The 22179-nt window shown below is 50.7% G+C and overlaps 8 protein-coding genes across 8 annotated transcripts; 3 read left to right on the plus strand and 5 right to left on the minus strand.

The window, feature by feature from the left end:
- Positions 1 to 1253: 1253 nt before the first annotated feature.
- Positions 1254 to 1748, plus strand: VTN77DRAFT_8283 (uncharacterized protein; the record flags this gene model as incomplete). Its single annotated transcript, XM_069424764.1, has 1 exon — positions 1254 to 1748. One exon carries the CDS (start codon positions 1254 to 1256, stop codon positions 1746 to 1748), a length of 495 nt encoding a protein of 164 aa, XP_069281045.1.
- Positions 1749 to 2247: 499 nt separating this feature from the next.
- Positions 2248 to 2913, minus strand: VTN77DRAFT_8284 (uncharacterized protein; the record flags this gene model as incomplete). Its single annotated transcript, XM_069424765.1, has 2 exons — positions 2248 to 2746; positions 2828 to 2913. The coding sequence occupies 2 exons, from the start codon at positions 2911 to 2913 to the stop codon at positions 2248 to 2250; spliced, it is 585 nt and encodes a 194-aa protein (XP_069281046.1).
- Positions 2914 to 3780: 867 nt separating this feature from the next.
- VTN77DRAFT_8285 (uncharacterized protein) lies at positions 3781 to 5528 on the plus strand (the record flags this gene model as incomplete). Its single annotated transcript, XM_069424766.1, has 2 exons — positions 3781 to 3996; positions 4071 to 5528. The coding sequence occupies 2 exons, from the start codon at positions 3781 to 3783 to the stop codon at positions 5526 to 5528; spliced, it is 1674 nt and encodes a 557-aa protein (XP_069281047.1).
- A 495-nt stretch (positions 5529 to 6023) lies between these two features.
- VTN77DRAFT_8286 (60S ribosomal protein eL32) lies at positions 6024 to 6576 on the minus strand (the record flags this gene model as incomplete). Its single annotated transcript, XM_069424767.1, has 3 exons — positions 6024 to 6132; positions 6237 to 6358; positions 6442 to 6576. The coding sequence occupies 3 exons, from the start codon at positions 6574 to 6576 to the stop codon at positions 6024 to 6026; spliced, it is 366 nt and encodes a 121-aa protein (XP_069281048.1).
- A 752-nt stretch (positions 6577 to 7328) lies between these two features.
- Positions 7329 to 8601, minus strand: VTN77DRAFT_8287 (uncharacterized protein; the record flags this gene model as incomplete). Its single annotated transcript, XM_069424768.1, has 5 exons — positions 7329 to 7852; positions 7909 to 8192; positions 8244 to 8422; positions 8484 to 8509; positions 8571 to 8601. 5 exons carry the CDS (start codon positions 8599 to 8601, stop codon positions 7329 to 7331), a joined length of 1044 nt encoding a protein of 347 aa, XP_069281049.1.
- An 832-nt stretch (positions 8602 to 9433) lies between these two features.
- VTN77DRAFT_8288 (uncharacterized protein) lies at positions 9434 to 13981 on the plus strand (the record flags this gene model as incomplete). The annotated part of the gene is made up of 2 exons (XM_069424769.1): positions 9434 to 9787; positions 9845 to 13981. The coding sequence occupies 2 exons, from the start codon at positions 9434 to 9436 to the stop codon at positions 13979 to 13981; spliced, it is 4491 nt and encodes a 1496-aa protein (XP_069281050.1).
- A 2931-nt stretch (positions 13982 to 16912) lies between these two features.
- VTN77DRAFT_8289 (uncharacterized protein) lies at positions 16913 to 19438 on the minus strand (the record flags this gene model as incomplete). Its single annotated transcript, XM_069424770.1, has 2 exons — positions 16913 to 17251; positions 17315 to 19438. 2 exons carry the CDS (start codon positions 19436 to 19438, stop codon positions 16913 to 16915), a joined length of 2463 nt encoding a protein of 820 aa, XP_069281051.1.
- A 1414-nt stretch (positions 19439 to 20852) lies between these two features.
- VTN77DRAFT_8290 (uncharacterized protein) lies at positions 20853 to 21887 on the minus strand (the record flags this gene model as incomplete). The annotated part of the gene is made up of 1 exon (XM_069424772.1): positions 20853 to 21887. One exon carries the CDS (start codon positions 21885 to 21887, stop codon positions 20853 to 20855), a length of 1035 nt encoding a protein of 344 aa, XP_069281052.1.
- Between the last annotated feature and the right edge of the window lie 292 nt (positions 21888 to 22179).

The raw sequence follows: 22179 nt of genomic DNA on the forward strand, positions 1-22179 counted from the left end.
GACGCGCGTCGTCCCAATATTTCATTGATAGGGTCGTTGACTCGTTACACAAGCCTCTGCATATGCATGACTATGTTATGGTTAACTTGGCACAGATTCCATCATTCCCCGAATCGGCACGGATAATCAGGAATGAACCCTGTTGGACGTCAGGGCAATCACATGCGTTGACGTTTGTCTGTCCTGTCGAGGACTCGAAGTACTTCGAAGTGACGAAAATGCTTCGGGTGGGAGAAATTGCCAAGGAGGTCGCTGACGGCGATTATTGTTGCCAAGGCGCCACGGAAGCTGGGATTCTTTCCCTAAGTGGAATTCCGGCTGAAGTCGAGTTGGTGGACTTTAACGAGCACGCGTTCGTAACACTAACAGCGCTATCGATGTGTCCACTGTCCACCACGGTCCACGGATCTCTGCATTCGAATCGGGATTCCAGAGTCCTGGACCAAGATCTTGGGCCGCGGAAGTGAGAACGAATGCCGGAATCTGTTTTAAACAACTTCCAACAGCCAATATGATTAGCTACGTTTCTAAACGATCTCACAACGGGTCTTAAGCAGTGCGGCAGGCGGCCCGCTCGGGAAACCACCAACTCAAAGGCAAGCTCGTGCTAGCGACCGTACTAAGCTTAGTCCTCGATATAGAAAAATTTTGTGGTGCCTGCACTGCCTGGTATTTGAAACGATAGAGTCAGCGCCGCGCCATCCCATTTTGCCAATCTCGCACGACACCATGACAATCCCCACCATCCAGTCAGAAGGGAGATTTTCGCCATGTTCTCGCTATAGTGGCTGATATCGACCTTGAGGCTGTGACACCTGCCGGCGACCACTCTATCCCTCACCCTCCTAGCAATCGCCTGCTGTTGTTGTCCGCGCCTATCTGCGCTTCCCCATACGGAGTACATACAAATCACCCTTTTCCCCGGACCTGCTTCTCCTACGTCAGCGACTCGGTGCGAAACCTCCATTCGATATACCGGAGTGAACAGCATCTTTTTGGTGGCCTTATTTTGAGCCCGTCACACCAGATTCTTGGAACTTCCCCTTCTCAGACAAATTCTTGTGGCTTGGAGACTTGTTTCCTTGGACACCATGGAGGTCAACTTATAATAGTTCCCGTTGGCTTCCCCCGCCATTTATTGTCCAGTACCGTCACGTCACATTCTCGTCTCTATCGTCATTTACCATCTATACATTACGACATCGAAACTTCAATTTATCTGCCTTGACTGCCTAGAATTTGGGGTATACAGTATGGCCCCCAATGTCTTCATCTGTCTCCGCACTATCTTTTGCCCGCTTTATTGGTTCCAAAGGGGTGAGCGTCTAGAAGGATCGATCACCAAGGATGAGCACTGGGACTCGCCCGTCCCCGGCATCTACCGCTACCTGCCCAGCCGCGGGTGGCATCTCATCCGCCGCGACGGCGCCGAAGAGGACGAGAAGGAACCCCAGCCAGTCGTCTACTGCCGCATTGTCCACCGCTACCTCCTCGCCTCCGATCTGGAGCAGCGATGTCGCTGGTACACGGTCGTCCAGGAGGAGGGCGGCGAGCCCGAGCGGTGTCTTTTCTTCCGTCTGGATGATGGATACACGTGGGTGATCGGATGGGATAAGCGCGGGAGATTCATCCCCGGACCGTACCGGAAGTGGTGTTACGATAAGGAAGCCATGACCATGCGACGGATGACCGAGTACGAGGATAGTTCGGCGTCTACATCTCGCAGCAGCAGTATTGTTCCACGATGACGATGACGACTTCATCGGTTGATGCTATGACTCCGGTGTTCAATATTTCAGCCACGACGATTCGCATTTCGATTCTTATTTCGATTTTGTTTCTGCTGGAAGCGACATCTGTCAGTCTTTCATGTTGTTAATAAAGGAATACTTTCGGTGGTTCTGTTTGATTTAGCGCTTTGGCGATGGCGATGGCGTTCTCAGAGGGAATAAGGAAAGTTTTGGGCAGAAACAAGAGTTATTTTGAAGTGTCTCTCGGGGCCGCCTTCATCCAGGTCCGGGAATATATACGAGATTTTTTTTTTGTCTTGTCTCTCACACATTCTTGCCGTGGTTTGAGGTCCAATTGTTTGTCGCATGCATGGAGCAGTTGTTAGATATCCTTGTTATTGTTATGTTATATAGAGATTAGATCCATAGCTCGCTGCTACCATTATTTTCACATTTCTTGTCTTGTCAAGACAATTAATCAATCAAGTTGATTCCATTCCATTCCATTAAATTCAATTCACAACTTCGATAATTTACCATTCGACAACGTCATCGTTTGTTCTTGACCCCGATCATCAACAACAAGCAACCTTTCCAACCCCCTCCGAATCCTCTCATCCATCCCTTTCCTCTTTTCCGGCCTCATCGTCCCCCTCTCAACAAACACATGCGTAAACCCGCCCACAGCCTTGACGCTCTCCTCGCCGCACTTAAACACGCCCACTTCGTAGGTGACGCTCGACGAGCCCAGCTTTGTCACGCGCAGGCCGAGATCGAGGACGTCGGGGAAGGATACGGAGGCGAAGTAGTCGCAGTAGGAGGAGACTACGAGGCCGATTTGGGTGGACTGGCTGTCAAGGTCAGACAGGGGTTGGGGTGTATTTTTATCGTTGTTGTTAGTGTTGCGATTGTAAGGATCCAATCCGCAGTACGTAATTAGGAATGTATTGATTATCGAGTCGAAGAGAAAGGCGTAGATGCTGTTGTTGAGATGGCCGTACATGTCGTTATCGGACCTGTGAAGTTTGTTTTAGCTAGTTGAATTATAGAGAAAAAAATACTGAGTATGGACATGAATAGATACAGTCAAAACTCACCATCTTGTTCGATATTCCAGGTGGAATGGATAGTCTTGACGCGTCCGGCGCTTCTTGGCTTCTAGGGTATCTGCGAGAGGCGCCATCGAGATGCACTGTAATTAGGTATGGACCTTTATTGATATCTCCGCCAAGTACCTCACCAATCGCGATTGATCTTTAGTGACTGATTGGGTGCGGAGAGAGCAGCAGTAGTAGTATCAAGGTAGTATGTTCAGGCTTAGCAGCTTGGAAATGAGGTATGTATGTATTTATGTTGCTGTACCTGATGTCTATTTCCCCGAGATGGTAGGTAGTGCTGCACCTTTAATTGCAACCACAGCCGGAAGAGAAGAGTAGTAGTTGGATTAACCCCAATGCAAGATGATCTACCCCGTACTCCGTACTGTTCATACAATGATGTCCTGAATATCGGTTTCCTTTCTGGGCGACGAACCGAGGTTCATTGCGGGGGATAACTGAACACTGCTTATCTAAGCAGTTATCCCGCAAGCTCATCAGAAGCCTGTGTAATGTACAGTACTTTTGTATGAGAACATCTCTAGAATTCAAATAAGTACAAAAAAAGAAAATGAAAAGGAATATTGCATCTATTGAGATATTACTATTAATATTAATAGTATTACTGCTGCAATGAATCCGAGTCCAACTTCCCCTGCAGTAGTAGACTAGACCAGTTCCAGTCTGGACCTTAGTCCCCACACGCGAGCAACCAACATGCGGGTGAAGAAAAAAGAAAAGTTTCCCGCAGAACAAAACATACGTCAGTGTATACTCTGTGAAGGAATACAACGGAAGTTACGAAAAACTTCCTCCTCTTGACTTGATTTATGTCTCTCCTTTCTATCTTATAACCAAGCTCACTGGCACCCTCTCCTCGAATCACCGCTTATTTGGCGCGGCGAGGCCGCCCTTTTTCTCCCAGCTTGGCCCTCGTCCCCGTTGATACCACCATGCAAGTCCCTCCTCCCGATCCCGTCGAGCAACCGCCAGACGTCGCCGTGACGCCCTGCGATCCCTGGCCTGGGCCGTATTACTTCGAGGGTGGGCTGCGGAGAGTGAAGCCCTACCACTACACATACAATACCTACTGCAAGGAGAGGTGGCGGGGTAGAGAATTGCTGGAGATCTTCACGACTGAGTTTAGGGATCGACCGGCAGAGTATTATGTGAGTGTGCCCAAATCCTTGTGAAGAGATATATCCAATGTCGATGGAACTTTACTGACGTTCTTCGCCTGCAGAAACATGCCATCGAAACTGGTCAAGTCACTGTCGGCGGCAAAGTCGCAACCCCCACCACCAGAGTCAAGAACGGCGAGATCATCTCCCACACGCTTCACCGGCATGAACCCCCGGTTACCGGCTTGCCGATCGGTGTCATCCACGAAGACGATGATATGCTCGTGATTGACAAGCCTGCGGGCGTGCCCGTCCACTCCGCCGGTCGTTACCACTTCAACTCGGTTGTCGAGATCCTGCGAGCGGAACGCGGAAACGGCTTCAAACCGCTACCTTGCAACCGTCTGGACAGGTTGACCTCCGGCGTCATGTTTATTGGAAAACATCCCAAAGCGGCCGAGCAGATGTCCATCAAGCTGAAAGAACGGAGTGTCCAGAAGGAGTATGTTGCCCGCGTGAAAGGCCGATTCCCAGACGGTGTGGTTCTCTGCGATCAGCCTATCATGCAAGTGAGCCCGAAGTTGGGTCTGAACAGGGTGCGGGCTACTGGGAAAGATGCAAAGACCAAGTTCCGCCGGCTGGCATACTATCCACCTCGGAAAGTGACAGACCAGCCTCATCCCGCCGAGAGCAATGGGAATGTAAGCGAAGACCAAGCGGCCATGCCCCCCGCGCCTGTTGCAAACGAGGAGGAAGGCTACAGCATCGTCCACTGTCTCCCCCTGACGGGCCGCACGCATCAGATCCGCGTCCACCTGCAATTCCTGGGCCATCCCATCTCCAACGACCCCATCTACTCGAATCGGCGTGTCTTCGGACCGGACCTGGGCAAACATGAAACTACTGCGGATCGCGACGACGAGATCATCTCGCGCCTGTCCAACATGGGCAAGACGGAGCTGGCAGACACTGTCGCGTATCGCACACACCTGACCACTCCTCCGGTCGTGCCGCCGGGGACGGACCCGAGCGTTGTTGAGGAGATCATGTCCCGTGAGCACGAAGCGGCCGTGTACGAGTACCACAAGCGCAGGGGCGAGAGGCTCTCCGGCGAGCGCTGCGAAGTGTGCGATGCGCCCTTGTACACGGACCCCGGCCCCCACGAGCTCGGCATCTTCCTGCACGCAGTCGCGTACTCCGACAGCAACGGCGAGTGGAAGTACCGCAGCAAGATGCCCGCGTGGGCGCTGCCGCCGGAGGGGATGGAAGGCCCAACCGAAGTGCCGGATTGGGTCGAGCCCCGTGAGGGGGAGGAAGTCATCGTCAACAACGGCTACACGCCAGAGACGACCATAGATCCGACGAATGACAAAAAAGAGGACGACGTAGTAGCCCTCGTTCGAGGGGTCGGTCTCGTTAACCTTTCTCAAAGTATGAGAGATGGGCAGCAGCAGCAGCAGCAACGACAGCAGCAAGAGGAGGAAAAACAAGAACAAGCACAGGAACAAGCACAAAAACAGAAACAACAGGAAGAAGTTACTGCATCTGCATCTACATCTGCAGCTACGGCAACAGCTTAGAGGGGGGGGGGGGGGAAAATAGAACAATCTGCATTTACTTTTTTGGTATTTAGAATTTTGTCTTTTATTTAATTTCTGCGCCAGATTTCACTTGAACCATGACCTTTCAAGACACGAGGCACGCAGATATAGTTATCATTAATCAATCAACCAATGTTCGGATCAAACCAGGAACCACTAGCTAGGTAGCTAGTCAGTCCCTAGTAGAACCGAACTACTCAAAGAAATTGTCCTGTCCCATTTCGTTAGGGGAACATTTCCTTTTTCCTTTTTCTTCTTCCCGCGCTAGATGAGAGAACCGGAAAGAAAGAAATTGCTCAAGCAAGCACATTGCATTGCATTCTTTTTTTTTTCGAATTTCGTTAACCGCCACAACACAAGATCCCATTGTAAACCATCCTCCCTCCGAGGAGAAACCTGCGCAACACATAAAACAAGACATAAGAAGGTAACAACAAAGGAAAAAAAAATATCTTGTTTTCATGGCATCGCAAATTACGACTCGGTGGTGACGCGGGCCTTGGCGTTGGTGACCTTGACGCCCAGAGCCTTGGCCTTGGCCAGGATCTCGACGCGCTTGCGAGAGGAGACGGCGCTGGCGATCCTAGATAGAGAATACCCATCAGTCATATTCAATTCCCAGGTCTGCCCGATGGAACTTGTAGTAGCGGAATGACAGCGGTGGCAGCGATCAAACAGGAGACATACTCGGCGGCGTAGGTGCGGTTGTGCATGAGCAGAAGCTCAACGTCCTTCGGGTTGTGGACGAGGAAAGCCTTGTGGCCCGAGGGCATCATGTGCTTGGTCTTCTTGTTGCTGCCATAACCAATCTAAATCCAGCATCCAGTTCATCAGCATCAATCCATAGACCAACTCAATCGATGACGAAACGGGTTCGACTGGATCAACGTACGGATGGCATAGGGATCGAGCCCTTGAACCGTCTGCGGACACGGTTGTCGATACCCTTCGGCTTGCGCCATGCCGACGGCACACACTTGAAGAGGTCGGACTGGTGGCGAAAGAAGCGCTTGGTGCCTATATCCATCAAAGATCCCATGTCAGCCGTTTCTCCTCGCTAGACCATACGTGTTGTTTTGTGCCATAAATTCCCTCCATCATCCCAATATTTCGGTCCCACGGTCATTTCTGCCTATTTTCCCACCAACAAACTCCCAAATAGTCGACTTCGACGTGTGTAGAGGAACAGAACCGGGGCCAACATACGCTTCTTCACGATCGGGATGTGCTTCTTGGCGGAGACCATCTGCAGAAAAAAAAAGGCCCGTTAATAGACTGCTCACTCCATCAATTGCGATAGATAGCCTTCAGAATCTCACCTTGTCGGTGTTGTCTGGGGTCTCGCTGGCTGGGCGTGGAGGGTTGTCGTGACGGTTTCGAAATTCGATCTCAAAATTCGCGCTGCTGAGGTTTGGGCCGCCCCGGCGGAGTCTGTCAGTCTGAGTGCAGCATCCGCGCTAGTGGCTCGCTAAGCGAGACGAGGGCTGGAGAGGGTTTGCGTTGGATGAAGCCCTAAGTTGCTGTTTTGGAAGGTTGCCAAGACTGGTCAGCAATTGATGCCTTAGGCTCGCAACTGTCCTGTTTCACCTACTCCGTACAGTAGACCTTGAAAGATCGAGGGGCTGGAATCTTCCACTTTATTGCTCTACTATTATAAATAATATGAGTTGGGTGCAAAGCATTTTCTCTTCAAGCCAGTTGAGCGAACGAGACATTTCAGCTTGTATCAGAGGAGTACTTCAAGTCACAGGTACCAGAGCTGTTCGTATCTACTCTACATCATGGATATTGGTTGCTATACACTTGTAGAGACAATTGCATCTTCTCGCCATCCATTTCCCCACTTCTCAACATCTTCTCGAGTATCTCCAGATCCGCCAGCGCCTCCTCTGGCCACTGTCGCCGATCCAACGGTCCTCCCTTCGCAATAGACGCGGCAAAATCTGCAACCTCAGGGACCACTCCCTTACCATCATGTGGTATATTCTGGTTCTCTCCGTTGAGAAAGACCCCATCACGAGACACGCTCACTACTCCTCCTTCGCAGGACAGCTCAAACCCAAAGTCCTTGAAATCCGAGCCGTAGGATGCGGAAAAGGTTCCGGTTGCGCCTGACTTGGTCTTCACGATCGCGTCCACCGTGTCGACCGGCGGGAGATGTTCTTGCAAGAGGTTCGTATGCGCCGATAGCGTCACGATGGGATCCTCAGGGCCAAGGAGTAAACGTAGACCAGCGACAATATGGATACCGCCATCCAGGACAAATCCGCCTTGATATTCCGGTACTTTGCGCCATTCAGTCACTGATACGAGTTTGTTAGTCGCATCTTGTTGGCGGCAGCCGATTGAGGGTGCTTACAGTAATATTTGAAATCCGTCTTGGTCATCGTATGAGAATTCACACGGAAGTTCTTCACCCGGCCCAGCTTCTGCACCTGCTGGGCGGCGTATAAGAACTGCGTGAAGTAGCGGAAATTCTCCGCCACTCCCCAGAAGATCCGCTTGGAATCGATATTGGAGTGATACCATTGCACAAGATCTTGAGCTGTTGCGAGATCCTTGGCTATGGGTTTCTCTGAAAGCACATGTTTTCCTGCGGACAGCGCCTTTCGGATGAAATCTGGTTGGATCGGGATAGGAAGTCTACACGAGTCAATTAGGGACCACCGTCGATTTCAAAGGAAGGACGACTACCCGATAATGACAGCCTTGATATCTTGGCGGGCGAGCAGATCTGCGTAACTCTTCCCTGGGCCAGAATCTTCAGAATACAGATCGACATCCGAGAACCCGGACGCCAGACTCTGTGCAGATTTCAGGGAGCGTGAATAGATCGCCTTGAGAGTAAGTTCTTTTGCGGCGAGAACAGCAGGCTGCCAGAGGTCAATTGAGTGTCAGAATATTGAAAATCGAGGATGAGAGGGATAGAAATACCAGATGTTCCTCACGCGCAAAGATACCTGGGTATGACAAGCATTAGCAGTGCGCAAGATCCCATTCATACAACATGTAATATTTTACCGCTCCCGATGATAGCAATTCCTATCGACATGATGATAATTCAAATCTGACTATACATATGATATATACTGATATAGACATAAGCTGCGAAGGTTGACTGTACAATGTGGAAAACCAATGGCTGGCCAAAGCTGGTCAAGACTAGAAAAATGAGCATGCGGGCACCGATAAGATAGTTACACTGAACCACGAGCCGCAGCACCTTTCGGGACGAATTGATGAGCTTGCCAAGAACTGTCCAGGAGCTCTGTTACATTGATTGACCCCCTCTTTCCCCCTTCTGAAGTCTAAACAGGTTCCCCTTTCATTTGCTTGTTGCAGTGCAATATTTATAGGAAAGGGGTTGTCAGCAGATTCAATACAGGCTAAATTGGCACCGAGTTCGATAACTGATCCTGCTACCTACTGGTGCGGCGGTGTCAAGCTTCTTGCAGTTGCAGACTCCTGCATTTGTCTTTGTGGTATTGAAGAAGAATTTGCTTTCTGTGTTTGGTTTAAATTTAAAAAAAAACCCCCAAACGTAAAACAGAAGCAACCAGTTCCTGAACCTAATTCTTGTTGTACTCGCAACTCTGAAGTAAAGCAACTGCGCGACATTTGGCGCTCCGCCCACCGACACGCTAGACGCGTCGCTGTCGTTCTGCAGCACCTGCCCTAACGAGTTTCGATCTTCTAGCTTCCGCTGCCACGTCCCTCTCAGCTTCGACATCGCATTATCCTCTCGTATCCCTTATTCCTTTCACGCCGAGTCAACCCAATCACTTCCATCATATTTGTTGTCGCCTTGACCCGGTTGCTCACTTGTCCACCGTCTGATGGTTCGCTGATCCTCCCAGCCCCAGCTTCCCCGCCCGTCTCGCACGATGCCTGCGCGCACCCGACAAGCTCCATCCTCCACGGAGGTCGTGGAGCCCGAGAAGGAACAAGGTGGTCTTCGCCGCCTTCGATTCAATGAGCCGCTCTCATGGCGCGTAGGCAAGTCTGCTATCCCAGTCGCAGACCTGCTGCAGCGCTTGCAAACCCTCGGGCAGGAGCTTTCGAAGATGGAACAAGATGAGACGGATAAAGATTCTCTGAGAAAGGTCTCGCAGGAATTAGCCAGCGGCCATCTTTTAGCACATAAAGATAAAGGGGTGAGAGCATGGACGACGAGCTGCATTGTGGATATTCTGCGCTTGTGCGCACCGGACGCGCCCTTCACGGGGAATCAATTGAAGGTGCGAGAGCCCATCACTACATGCTGGATAAGTACAGACATGCTGATTGTGAGATAGGACATCTTTACGTGTATCGTTACATCGATCATCCCGGCACTTGCAGATCCGTCCAATGCCTACAACGGACAGCATATCTATATCCTGAATTCTCTTGCCGATGTCAAGAGTATCGTCCTCCTGACCGATCTCGACAATCCCGACTCATTGATCCTTCCTCTCTTCACGTCCTGTTTCGATATTGTTTCGGGATCTTCAAAAGCATCCACTGGCGAACAGGTTGCCAAAAATGTCGAGTACGACATGACCCGCATGCTCGTGACCGTTATCGACGAGTCCCCTACTCTGGCCCCCGAGGTTGTCGACATCATCATCGCGCAATTTCTTCGCGTCGATCCGCGCGTCCTGGAGCAGCCTGGTAAGAAGGGCAAGAAGACCGAGATCACAGTCGATGCGAATCAAGACACGCTCCTACTAAAAGATTATCCGCCCGCATATAATATGGCTAAGGCTATCTGCCATGCCTGTCCCGAAAAGATGACCAGCCATATCAGTCAGTATTTTAACAATGTCATTATCGACTCCTCGGCGCCTTCAGCAGCGTTGAATGGCTCCTCGAAGTCACATAGGAGGGTCAGTCTCGATGAATCCGATGACGAGGCAGAGGACATCAAAGAGCTGGAGAAAGCTCACCGACTAATACGTGAGCTGTGGCGGGCATGTCCGGACGTGCTGCAAAATGTTATCCCACAGTTGGAGGCTGAGCTCTCTGCGGAGTCGGTCTCTCTACGTCTCCTGGCAACACAGACCATTGGCGACCTAGCTTCTGGAATCGGTGTTGCTGGGCCTCCTCCACCCCCGCCGATGGATCCTGCTGCGTATCCACCGCTGACATTGGTCGGATATCCTCAGACTGTGCCACAGCCAAATGTTCTGCAGACGCCTTTGTCACCCAAACCTTTCGCCCAAGTGCATTCGTCTGCTTATGAGAGCTTCTTGAGCCGCCGCCAGGATAAGTCGGCTTCTGTTCGAGCTGCATGGGCGACGGCCATAGGGCGTATCTTGCTTACCTCTGCTGGAGGCTGTGGTCTGAGTGAAGCGGACGAGCGTAGCTTGGTCAAGAGCCTGGCGATCGTCCTTCGTGATGCTGATGAGAGAGTCCGAGTTGCAGCTGTGGATGCTATCGGCTCCTTCGGGTTCTCAGACATTGTCAACAAGCTTGCTATTACTGGCGGGCTCTCGACTCCAGATTCGGTCCTCTCGATTCTTGCGGAGCGCGTTAAAGATCGGAAGCCGCAGGTTCGAGAGCATGCTATGAAAATCTTCGCTCGGATGTGGGCAGTTGCCGCCGGTGAGATTGAGGATAACAACGAGCAGGTTGTGGCGCTTCTCAAGGACGCGCCGTCTAAAATCTATGACGCCTTCTACACGAATGACCCTGATATCCAGGTTCTCATTGATCGTGTCCAATTTGAATACCTGCTCCCGTTGAATTACCCTCCAATCAAGGTTAAGCAGATCAAAGGGACTCCTGGCCAATCCCAGAAACTCAAAAGTACCCAAGATGCCCCTAAAGAAGCCGAAGGTGCTGTGGATAAGATACGGGTGCAGCGAATATTGACGCTGATAAAGGGTCTGGATGAGAAGGCCAAAAAGGTGTTCTTCGCCTTCCAGGCACGGCAATTGAATATGAGGACAGCAATGACGATCTATTTGCAGGCGTGTGAGGAGTACAACGGCGGCGTCATGGAGAAGGACGAAGATCGGATCAAGGCACAGTTGACGCGCGTCATTGACACCTTGGCAAAGTCGTTGCCAGATGCGTCTCGAGCTTCAGCAGATCTCTGGAAGTTTGCAAAAACTCACGACAGGAGAAATTACCAACTCATCCGATTTGCCATGGCCGCTGTTAGCGACTACCGTACCGTCACAAAGGCCATCAGAGAGCTTGCGAGGAGAATACAGGCCGGAAATACCCCGTCTCTTCTCGACACTCTCACACCATTCCTCTACCGATCTAGTTCTCTCGTTTTTAATCGGAGCCATATTCCTGCGATCATGGAGTTTTCGCGAACGGATGAGAAGGGCTTAGCTAATACTGCGCACGAGATGCTGAAGGAGATATCCTCTCGCAACCCCGAAGTCCTTGAAGCGCAGGTTCAAGAAATGTGCAAAGATTTGGAAGCGCAAGCACCCAGTGAAAAGTCCACTGACGATGCTAGCGCTGAAGAAATTCTCAAGGCCTGCTCTGGTTTTGCCAAAAAGCTGCCCTCGAAGCTTCCGACGGAAAGACGGTTCCTGCAGGCACTGACAAACTACGCCCTCTACAGTTCTTCTCCTCGTGCGGCGAAGCATGCGGTGTCTATCATTATGGCTGTCGCAGACAAAAAGGAGATGTATGCCAAGGACTTAATACAAAAGTGCGTCAAGGATTGGGAGTATGGCTCTGATCATTTTCTCACGCGGCTGGCCACCATCGCTCAGCTGAATCTGCTGGCGCCGAAGGAGACAGACGCAGAAAGTGACGCCATTGTCTCAATTGCCATCGATCAGATCCTGCTTACGAATCGATCCAAGCAGCCCGAATCCGGGTATACGTGGTCAGAGGACGTGGACGAGGAAACAACAGCCAAGGAATGGGCACTGAAGATCATCGTCAATCGGCTTCGTGGCAAAGAAGAGTCTGACGATGACTTCGGCGCTCATGCAGAACCGGTCTACAGCACTCTGAACAAGTTGGTGGCCGGCGAAGGGGAAATTTCGAAGAAAAAGGACACTCCGGAGACCCAGAAACCTCGGCTCCGCCTTCAGGCAGCCAAGCTACTGATCAAGCTCTGCGCGTCACGTTCTCGTTGTGACCAGTTGCTCAGTCCGAGCGATTTCAACTCATTATCGCTGGTAGCTCAAGATCGTCTCTTACCAGTGAGGGCAGGTTTCATTGATATGCTGAGGAAGAAGTTATCACAAAACACTCAATTAAGTGTGCGTTGGTACACGATTCCTTGCCTGCTTGCTTTCGAACCCAGTGCCAGTCTCAAAGAAAGCACCCTCACTTGGCTGCGTTCCCGTGCAACCTTCTTCTCCCGACAGACTCAGGCCAATGGAAAGAGAAGTGAGCAACAGACAGTGATGGAGTCCATGTTCGCTCGTCTCCTGTCTCTGCTAGCGTATCATCCGGATTATCCGCCCTCAAATGAGGATGAGAAGACCAGGATGGTTGAATTGGCTGACTTTGCTCGATACATTCTTTTCTACCTGTCTGCAATCGCGAATGAGAATAATCTGTCTTTGATCTTCCACATCGCGCAGCGCGTCAAGCAGACCAGAGATGGTATCACCAAGTCTGATGAAATCACCACGCGTCTCCACACCCTTTCAGATCTTGCCCAGGCGACCATTCGCCGCTTCGCGGACATTTACGCGCAGCAACATAAGATTGGCGGTGCGAGCGGTACCGCTAGCATCCTGCAAACGTATCCAGGAAAAATGAGATTACCGAGCTCGCTTTTTGCTGCCATGTCAAGCCATCAAGAAGCGCAAGACGTTGCAGAGAAGAATTTCCTTCCTGAAGACATTGATGATGTCCTTGACGATATTGTCCGATCTTGGATGCGGCCTAAGAAGACGTCTCAGGCGGCAAATCATGGGAATAAGAGGAAGAGCGAGCCTTCTGACGCGAATGGGGATTCGCAAGCCACAAAGAAAGCCCGGAAACAGAAAACTCTGCCTATCCGAAAGTCATCGTCGGCGACCGGTAATGCAAAGATGCCAAAGAAGAAGAAAAAGGATGAAGATGGATGGGGATCTGATTATGAAGGAGACGAGAACGTGTCGTCGAGTGCTCGAAGAAGGAGCAGCAGAAGTGTGAGAAAGGATGTCAGCTATGTTGATCGCGATAGCGATGAGGATGATCTCGAGATGGAGGAATGGGATCAAGATGAACCAGACGAAGAGGAGAATGAGGAGGGGAAAGAAGAGGAGGAGATGCAAGATCAGAATGACGCGGGCGAGGCAGAACAGGGTGAACAAGAACCAGATGATGAGAAGAATGGCGATCAGGATGCGGAAATGGCCGACGTTGACGAATCACCGTCCAGGAAAGCGAAGAGCGCATCACGGAAGACTCAGTCGAATACGCCAGCCAAGGGTAAATCTGACGGCGAGAAACCGACCAGACGATCGACCCGACGTGGATAAGTTCGTTGTCGATGTGGTTTCGATGTTATCTTTGTATGAGTCCTCATACCTCAAACTATATCCTTTCTATTTCTAACTTGGTGAATATGAATGTGAATGTTAATGTTGAACGCTCATGTCCTGTCTCAGTTGTTGTCATCTAGTGACGGCTTTTCAAAAAATACCCATCTTGCCATGTTTAGTTGAGTTAGTGCCATGATCCCGAGTTGAATTTCATGTATTTCATTATTTCATGTATTTCATTTTATTTTCGCTTGGCACAGTGACACACACACACACACATTACGTTTGAAACCCATTCTATTAGTCTCGTCTTCGTTGCTTAAATTTATTTAGGTTTATGTCATGGAGGAGTTGCTTGCAGATTGACGTGTGCATGTCTTTCTATTTATTTCAGCTTTCTCTTTTTTTTTCACCTTTTTTCAAATGATGCTTGATGCTTCTTTCCTGATGAATTCCCTGTACTTGCTGTATGTACATATGTACAGTACATACGTAGCTCAATATATATTCGTATGAATTTGCAGTGCTGTGGAAGAAATCAATTCTATAAGATCCCTTCCTCTTTCCTCTTCTTCTTTTTTTTCCTTCTTTCTTTAGGGAGGAAGACACGTTGTATACAGTATTAAAGCTGGGATCAGATCATTTATCGTAACGGAATCGAAGACGTAGTACTGCTGTTGTTGCATTCATAGTCCGATCTGTCATGCTACAGGCCGATTATTGCAGACTCTGATATCAACCTATATGAGAACATATATATACATACATACAAGGTGCCATCCTTACGCAAGGAGACCTCACGGTGAAATCATAATTCTACAGTATGTTGGCCCCATAAGTTAACTAATCAAGCCATAGTAAGGTGATCAACCCCCTAAGGAAGATCTTAAGAATACGTACTTGTTCTGTAGGATGGAAATTCATCTTATCTTGCTGCATGTACATACATACTGTACAGCGGAGTATCGCCACTAGCAAGGTTCACACTGCACAGTATGTAGTTAGTTAGGGTAGGTAGGAGGCACCTACCAACCTAGGAAAGTAGGGTACGCAGCCCAAATGGACGAATAAGGAATAATGACGCTAACATCAGAAACGGCAGGAGCTCCCGAGAACCAAAACGGGAAATTATTACCACCTGAGGTATAATTAAAAATGTCTCTGATCTGAGCATTCTTCTACTACTATCGGACGAGTTTCATGTTATCAACACTCTGATAGCTGAGGCATCCCTAGAGATAGTCGCTCAAGAGTATCATTTTTTCCCCCTTTCTCTCTCTCTCTCTCTTTTTTTTTTTGGTAGAATTGGGAAGGGGGGGGGGGGGGGGCCTCTATCTATCTACGATCAATACGGTCACGACCTACCTAGATGTTGTTGTGCTTTTCTTCCGGTAGTTATTTGATCAGCGGGGGAGAACTGACCTACTGACTAACTAACTAACTAACCACTGAGACATGAGGATTTCTGTGCTGTCTGAATCGATTCGCCTAGATAAAGATTTTGCCTTGATTGGATTGCAGAGTAGAAGTGATTTGAGTGCATTGTATTCTTTCTTGTTTCTGAGAATCACGGGAAAAAATAAAAATAAAAAATAAAAATTTAATTTAATTGTGATCTCAACTTAAAAAAAAGCTTGCTACCTAGGTTAGGTAGGTTCCTAGCTATGTAGCTGTACATACATGGGTGGGTAAGGTGGTGAGCGTCCACTGAGTTGGCGACGTCTCGGAAGAGAAGGGAGGATCCAGATTGGCAGGGTGGCATGCCAGCAGCCCTAACCCTGAGCCCTATGCCCTGACTGGTTCGACTAATCGAATGACTGTACATGCATACTTACCCGATGCGGAAGCATGTGGCAAAGTCCATGATCACTGATAGGTACATACATACGGACTGAAACGAAAAAAAAAAAGCCGCAAGAAGAAGAAAGAAAGCCGTTTGAAATGAACATGGCGGACTAGGTAGCAGACACAACAGTCAGATACCGGCTATCCTCTACTCAATCCCAGACTAGATAGATTAGACTAGGGTAGACAAGACAAGTATCCAGCCGCTCTCGCGACCCTTCTTTCTATCAGGTATATACATCACTACTACACACGGACAACCACATGTGTATGTATATGTGTATATAACCTCAATTATAAATAAATAGACGTCTTGCATACGATTTCAATGCGAGTCATGCCTTACCAAAAAAAAAAAACAAAAAAACTCTAGGCATGGAATACTGCCTTCCTTTACAGTGAGATTTAGCCCTCTTTTTTACAGTTAGTTGGTCTAGAATAACTTGACTATCTTAGTGTTGACTACCTATCTTATCAAATCCAAGCACAATAACAAGGGTGAAGGGGAAAAAAAAGGCACGATGTGTGGAGCGAAGGTGTTGCTTGTTCGAGCGCAGCAGGTTGCAGATCAGATCATTGCTCCAGGGTGAGTCGTGACGATGAACCTGTCTGTGTGTGAATCGTTCATTTTTTTTTCTTCTGTTGGATTACTTCAAGCTCATGAAAATAAAATTGGATAGACTCCAGATTGTCCAGGATATTTACGAGTACCGACAATCAGACAACATACAAAATCACAAACAGTTACAACTGTGGATGATTTCCTACTTCAGGCCGCCTCATGCTAGAAGGAAGGGGAAAAAAGTACAAAAAAATATCAATCAATCATCATAGACTGACTCACTCACACCAACATACAACATGACCAACAATACAATGAATGATGGGAATCAATCAAAGCAATTACTGTATGAACAGAGGAAGGATTCTCTATGCTTTCTCCTCTCTCTCATATCATATGTACCGCAACAAAACAGGTAGTGAATGGGGCCCCAAGAAAGAAAAAGACATATGACCAGCCCTTGTTTCCTTTTTCACCGCTCCCAGAAAAAAAAAGATCAAATATCACAGATCAAGAAGAAATCAAGACGTCGAAGTACTAGTACCACCGGCTCCCGCAGTTCTGGCGAGCCTTTCCTCTACACGTTCCTTGTGTTGCCGATTTCTCAGATGCACCTCGAAATTCTCGACTGTCATTCCAGGGCCGGGAGTATAAAGCTTCCCAGGACAGTCGTGACATCGGATGCGAGGAAGATACTGGTATTTCAACTTCTGACCCGGTTGGGTAGCATTGGCATTCGCAACCGGCATCATCGTAGCGGTATCGACGGCAGAGTAGCGCATCACACCTTCAAAAGAGTCGTTGGGGTACAATCGTTTCAGCTGTGCAAGACCAGAGACGAGCCAGCTCGGGGGAGGAGGCTATTCCATATTAGCATTCTAATTCACACATTTCATTCAGAAGCAAGCAAAAGGCAAACTTACCCCTGGAACCCCAGGTTGCGGGGGATGAGGAGCATCAATTGCCCCAATCTGCTGAGCTGGAGTCTGCGATTGTGAAGTTGCACTGGCGCTGGAGGATCGTGCTTGGGCGGGCGCTCCGCTTGACTGAGGCTGAGTCTGCGGAGGCGGCATTGCGCTCTGTGTTGGGGTTTGTATTTGAGGCGTACTACTCTGTGACGCTGGCGCAGGGCCCGGGAGACTGGGCGTCGAGGGTTGCTTCTTGTTCTTCAGGTCTCGAAGGAACTGCTTGAATCGGTCCCGCGAGATCTTGAGTTTCACAATGAGCTTTTCTGGCTCATCCAAACTCTCTTCTCGGTAATCACGTCGTCGGGCAGACACTCGGGTCTCATGGTGATGCGACGAGGGCTCTGGAGTGGCCGAGTGGCCGAGATTCGCTCGCAAAGCAGCTTGAGCCGCGGACGCCGCCCCTCTCATGCCTCTGGTACGGGCAGTGCCCTGAGCCAGATGAGAGCCGATCGCCGGGGAGCCCATGGAAGACACTTCACTATCCGAGAGGTCCGAGTCTTCGACACCATCCCGCTGTCCAGCAGCTGAGCGTCTGCTCCGGCCTGTACCTGACCGCTTGAACAAGTGCGTTTCCTCTATTGACGATGCCGAATTGGGTATCACCGAAGACACAATCATCGTACGGATGGTCCGCTGACGATCCTTGAGGTCAGGCAGGGCTGGTCCACCGCGACGGTTGACGGAGCGCTTCTGACGTCTTTGCTCTCGTGATATCGAAACCTCGGTTCGCTCAAGTTCAGCTTCGTTGAGTTCGTAGAGATAAGGAGTGAATTCTTTAGCAGCCTGGAAGGGTCGGAAGGTTGAGGGCAACGGGGAAGGCAAGAAAGCAGCCTTGAGATCTGGATCCTCAATCGGACGTCCGTCAAAGGGATGGGAAAGGATGTAGAGAGACCTAGTAAAAAGTTGCACCTGTTCACGGATTGAGTGAGCAATGGCGGTGGTAAACTCGCCCGAAAGGGACAGATCGTTGGTCATCCGCAGCGCAAACTCCTCTGGGGAGTTGTAGGGGTTGTTAATCTCCCACTCAAACTGATCGACCAGCGTGTGCTGGCCAATGGTGATGTTGAGCTTAATCAGTATGCGCATTTCATCATTTTTGTATGCATGGTATGGCAGGTGAGGATCCAGGGGATCCTCTTCAATGAAAACGTGGGGGTAGTAATCGTTCAATTGTTCCTGGATGCTCTGAGAAATCTGCCGGACAAGGGGTCCGCACGACTCCACGGGGAGCCCCAAGTCTTCCACAAGCTTTTCTGCGAACAGGTCCGGAGATATAACGCGGTCATGGAGGTTCCAAGTGAACGTGTCCCGGATCTTCACTTTGTCCCAGTCGATATCCAAGCGAATGGGGACGAGGTCTTCCAGTTGCTCATTCTGGAGCTTCATGTCTTTGCGAGATATGCGCAGTTCTCGAGTCTTTCTTCCACCGGGACGACGCCGGTTTGATGGATACAGCAACTGCGGGTGTTGGTTCTTGAGGTCCGTTCGTGCATTGCCAAAGCCTTCGTAGCCGACACCGTAGAGGGCGGCCGGGTTCATCTGATTCTCCCGTCGCAGCGCCAGATAATAGTCTCGCTCGGCACGTTTTTGCTGTAGGATCTCCTGGCTGGAATTGTGAGTAGCGGCGAGCGCAGCATGCTGGAACTCGCGGTGGACATATTGCTCGAGGAGGATCTTGTCAGCTGGGGTTTCTCGGACGCGGACAGGAGACTCTTCCGGAGAAGAGGAGCGGATGACAGAACCAGAACGAGACCGTTTCCGGCCCGCAGCCGCGCCGTTGGTGCCATTCACAGGTGGCGAGCTGGGTGAGTGGTCACTGTCCGAGGCAGGATGCTGGCTTCCCGTGGAGGCAACCCCTGACGCCGCGAGGACGGCTTTTGCATTTTGCTTCCCCTCCGCGATCATATCTTGGGTAGATCCGTTGGTCTCTCTCTCTGGCAGCGCGTCAGAAGCTTCGCCCCTGAAGCCTGCATCCGAGCCCGACGACCGCGAGCCATTCTGAGCGGCGTCTGGTTCAGGGTCACCAGAAGAGAACTCAGAATGGGACAGCTCTCCTTCAGCGACCTCGGGGGACGGCATAACTGAAGAGCTCCTGCTGAAAGTAGGGGAAAGGACAACGGCCCGCGGGCTACGAGCGCATCGTTGACAGGACCTGCGAAGTCACAGTAACAACCTGGTCAGCCGGACTGCAGAAGATGGCAGCGAGGTGCGATGCAGGGCCGTAGGATGAAGCTTGACATGATGATGGTCTGTCGTCGCGACAGGTAGCGGTCGCGGGCACCCGACTGCCGGAGACAAGGAAGCGCGCCGCAGACACGCCGCCTGCGAAATATCACAATCACGGGAGTAGGGGACAGAGGGAGGAGGAGGAGTAAAAGGGTGGAGAGCACATACCAAGGCCGGATAAGACAACACGCCAGCCAGCGGCAGGCGGTCTTTGTCAGGGTCGGGGAGAGTCAGAGGGTCGTTCCAGGCAGGACGAGTGAGTGGATGGGTCTGGTCGGTTCGGAGACACGCGCAGGCTCTGCCAAGCGCCGGGACTGAGTGAGACGAACAGCGCAGTTACAGGCGCACCGGGATTCCGGGCCGGCCTGGAGGCTCAACAAGGCAGAGACTTGAAACGGTGATCGCTGGATCGATGGCTGGGAGGCGTGGCTTCGTGGTGCGTCACCGGGGCTGATGGGCTCTGGTTGGTTTGCTGGATTCTGGAAGAGAGGAGAAAGAGAAGAGCCGCGGGTGCGAGACAAAAAGCGCTGGCGGAAAGACTCCCCTAGGCTGCCGAGACTGCCCTCGCCGTTTCCGTGTACGGCCGGACTCCCAGAACGAGGGCATGGCGAGGAGGATGGGGATGAACTGCTCGCAACACTGAAGACAACAGCTTGCTCTCCAGCATCTGAGATGATTCCTGGCCGGGTCTGAGACACATCATCCTGGCCATGCTGGAGGCTTTGTCACCGAAGTCGACCGATCGGCCCAATATTACCTGTATTGACGCTGTATCTTACCGTATCCGTACTAATCCGATGCGCTTAACCTGATGTGGAAGTCACGTGACATAATTCCTTCTGTTCCGGGAGGATGACATGCCAGATGACCGCGTGATGATCCGATCGATGTAGATGGAAGGAACAAAGCAAGAACGAGAGGAGAGGAAAGGAAGAAAGAAGACCGAACGTGAGTTGGAGTTGATGGTGTCAAACCTGAGATTTATATAATCCAATATCAGGTGCGCTATCGTGACGACGATAATGATTCTTATCCACCGATTATTTCATTATCGATAGGCACGACTCATGGACTCACCTTGGCCCCACAGCGCCTCCATCCTTATATGTCTCCGACTGCCCGCAGGTTTGCATCACCTAACTTCTACTACTAATTACTTCACTCCCTACATTGAGTTCTCGCTCTGTCTGGTCCTAATGGGGATCGGGAACACTACTCCATTATGGTCGTCCTGGGCCTGCCTGGATATATTACAAACTGCGTGCGCTTAGGTCAACACGGCATCTACCAAGACCGCTCGGTGGTCTGAGTTGAAGACGCCGTCATCGAAGCGGTTAGCTAGAACGGCGTAACCTTGCAGAACCCATGGTAGGGCCGCAGCCTGCTGCTGGACTTGAGAGTTGTTGGTCCTGGGCTTGTCTGCAGGTCCCAGGAGGATGTAGTCTATGCGGCTGGGAGGTGCTCCCTCGTATCCGAACCCAGTGTAGGTATTCTCGTTTCCGTAGTGTTCTGCCGCATCGACCAGTTTCTGGGCATCGACAAAGGACGAATTCGTGCCCGTCAGCACCTTGTAGGCCTCCTGGGTCTCCTCGCTGTTTAGATCGCCCGCTAGGAACACACCCGATATGCTTTCTCCATACTCTCCTGCGAGATAATCATTGATCTTGCGGAGGATAATGTGTGCTGCTTCGAATCGCGATCGTGATCCCTGGTCGTCAAGGTGGGTATTAAGAGCCAGTACCGTCTTGGAACTCGCACGATGCCTGAAAACACCAATGGTGACAATGCGAATCGATGCTGCGTCCCAGCTTTTGGATGGTTTCTCTGGCGTTTCGGAAAGCCACACCGTCTCCCAGTGTTGGAGCTTCCAGATGGCCGGACGATAGAAGATGGGCGAGTATTCCCCTTTTTCGTGGCCGTCGTCCCTTCCGACGCCTATGTATTTCCATTGCGAGTCGTGGGAGCCTGTCACCATGGAAACTTTGTTCAATTCGGAGAGGATGTCTACCAGCTGGACATGGAGAACCTCTTGGAGGCAAATAAATGACTCTAGGTTATGCTGCGTATTGAATCGCAGTTCATTGACCAGTCGCTGTTTCCGTTCCACCCAGGGTTTCTCCCCTTTGAAGGGGGCGGATGTTGCGTAGCGGATGTTATGGGTGAGGATGCGGATAGGTAGCCCTGCTCTCGATTCTATTGCGACCCACTGGTTCAGCTGGAGCTCTCCAGATGCGAGGCTCGCGGGTATCAGGCAGAAGAGGACGAGTAGCCCATGGAAGAATCCCATCCAGGGTGCCATCATTGGATGGCACCTGTCTCAGCAGCTCACTGCTGCTGCTCCGCAGCCTCTCAATAAAGCGAGTTGTTGTAGCTTCTCAAGATCCTGGCGACTTTGATGCTCCTATGCGCGGTCGTGCAGTCCTAAAGATTATTGTTCAAAGGGCTGGCATGAGCTACCGGACGGGCCAAAACAATGACGTTGATGCCGCCCGTCTGCTGCTTGCTTCCGGGCGGCGTATTTGGACTGGACGAGGCTGATGCCCCACCGTCCGCCACACACACAACGTTGAACGGCCACAACCCCGCCAGCGCAA

This window comes from Rasamsonia byssochlamydoides (assembly GCF_041956645.1).
Source record: "Rasamsonia byssochlamydoides strain NRRL 3658 unplaced genomic scaffold VTN77scaffold_7, whole genome shotgun sequence".
Taxonomy (NCBI): domain Eukaryota; kingdom Fungi; phylum Ascomycota; class Eurotiomycetes; order Eurotiales; family Trichocomaceae; genus Rasamsonia; species Rasamsonia byssochlamydoides.